This window comes from Nanorana parkeri, unplaced genomic scaffold (genome assembly GCF_000935625.1).
Source record: "Nanorana parkeri isolate BGI_ZX_2015 unplaced genomic scaffold, ASM93562v1 scaffold4668, whole genome shotgun sequence".
Taxonomy (NCBI): Eukaryota; Metazoa; Chordata; class Amphibia; order Anura; family Dicroglossidae; genus Nanorana; species Nanorana parkeri.
The window spans coordinates 1-760 of record NW_017310930.1 but is presented as its reverse complement, the minus strand read 5'-3'; the positions used below and the strand labels follow the sequence as shown (position 1 = coordinate 760).

General features: G+C 52.4%; 1 protein-coding gene across 1 annotated transcript in view; it reads left to right on the top strand.

Annotated features, from left to right (window-relative positions):
- Positions 1-545, top strand: part of GAS7 (growth arrest specific 7) — a gene marked incomplete at its 3' end in the record, with an annotated part of 11,270 nt that extends 10,725 nt beyond the window's left edge. Inside the window, exon 6 of the mRNA XM_018575759.1 lies at positions 417-545. Within this exon, the coding sequence (XP_018431261.1) occupies positions 417-545 (129 nt within the window). The remainder of the gene's footprint in view (positions 1-416) is intronic.
- Between the last annotated feature and the right edge of the window lie 215 nt (positions 546-760).

The window sequence follows — 760 nt, the reverse complement described above, 5'->3', positions numbered from 1 at the left end:
CGAGGAGCCGAGGAATTTCAGCAAAATTCTGTTTTTACTGAAATTTTTGTAAAATTTCCAATATTCTGGAAAGTGATATTTTGGTTATCGGTCACCGCAGCCCCTGGCTCTGACCCCGCCCACTTTGGGGGTGTTCTCACTTCTCCTGTCACGTTGTCCAGGGAGGGTGAAGGCCCCCCGGGGCTCCCCCGAAATACAAGAATCCTATAATCGTAAATGTTAATGACCTATGTAAAGGAAGCCCCGCCCATTCACACAATAGGCTCCGCCTCCCATTGGGCAGTGTGCGGGGGTTCTTTGAAATCCTCCTGTGAGGATCTGGGGGCCCCCGGGGGTTTCCTGTCTGTGGCCCTCACCACCTTTGGTCTGGTAGCTCCTCTGTCAATGCCGGTATCCTCATCCTTGGCTTCCTCCAGTTGCAGAGTGAAGTGGAGAAACCGTTGCTGAACTTCCGGGAAAACTTCAAGAAGGACATGAAGAAGTTCGATCATCACGTCGCCGACCTGAGGAAGCAGCTGAGCAGCCGCTACGCCGCAGTAGAGAAGGTGAGTCCAGGAGCGCTGTGATTGGTCGGTATTATTACCAATGTTACATTATTTCTCACCTATGTATCAATGTGTCCTGTGACCCCTCCCCCACCCCCTCTGTCTCCTCCCACTTCCTATGCTCATCCTCCATTCCCCTCTGACTCCTCCCACTTCCTATGCTCATCCTCCATTCCCCTCTGTCTCCTCCCACTTCCTATGCTCATCCTCCATTC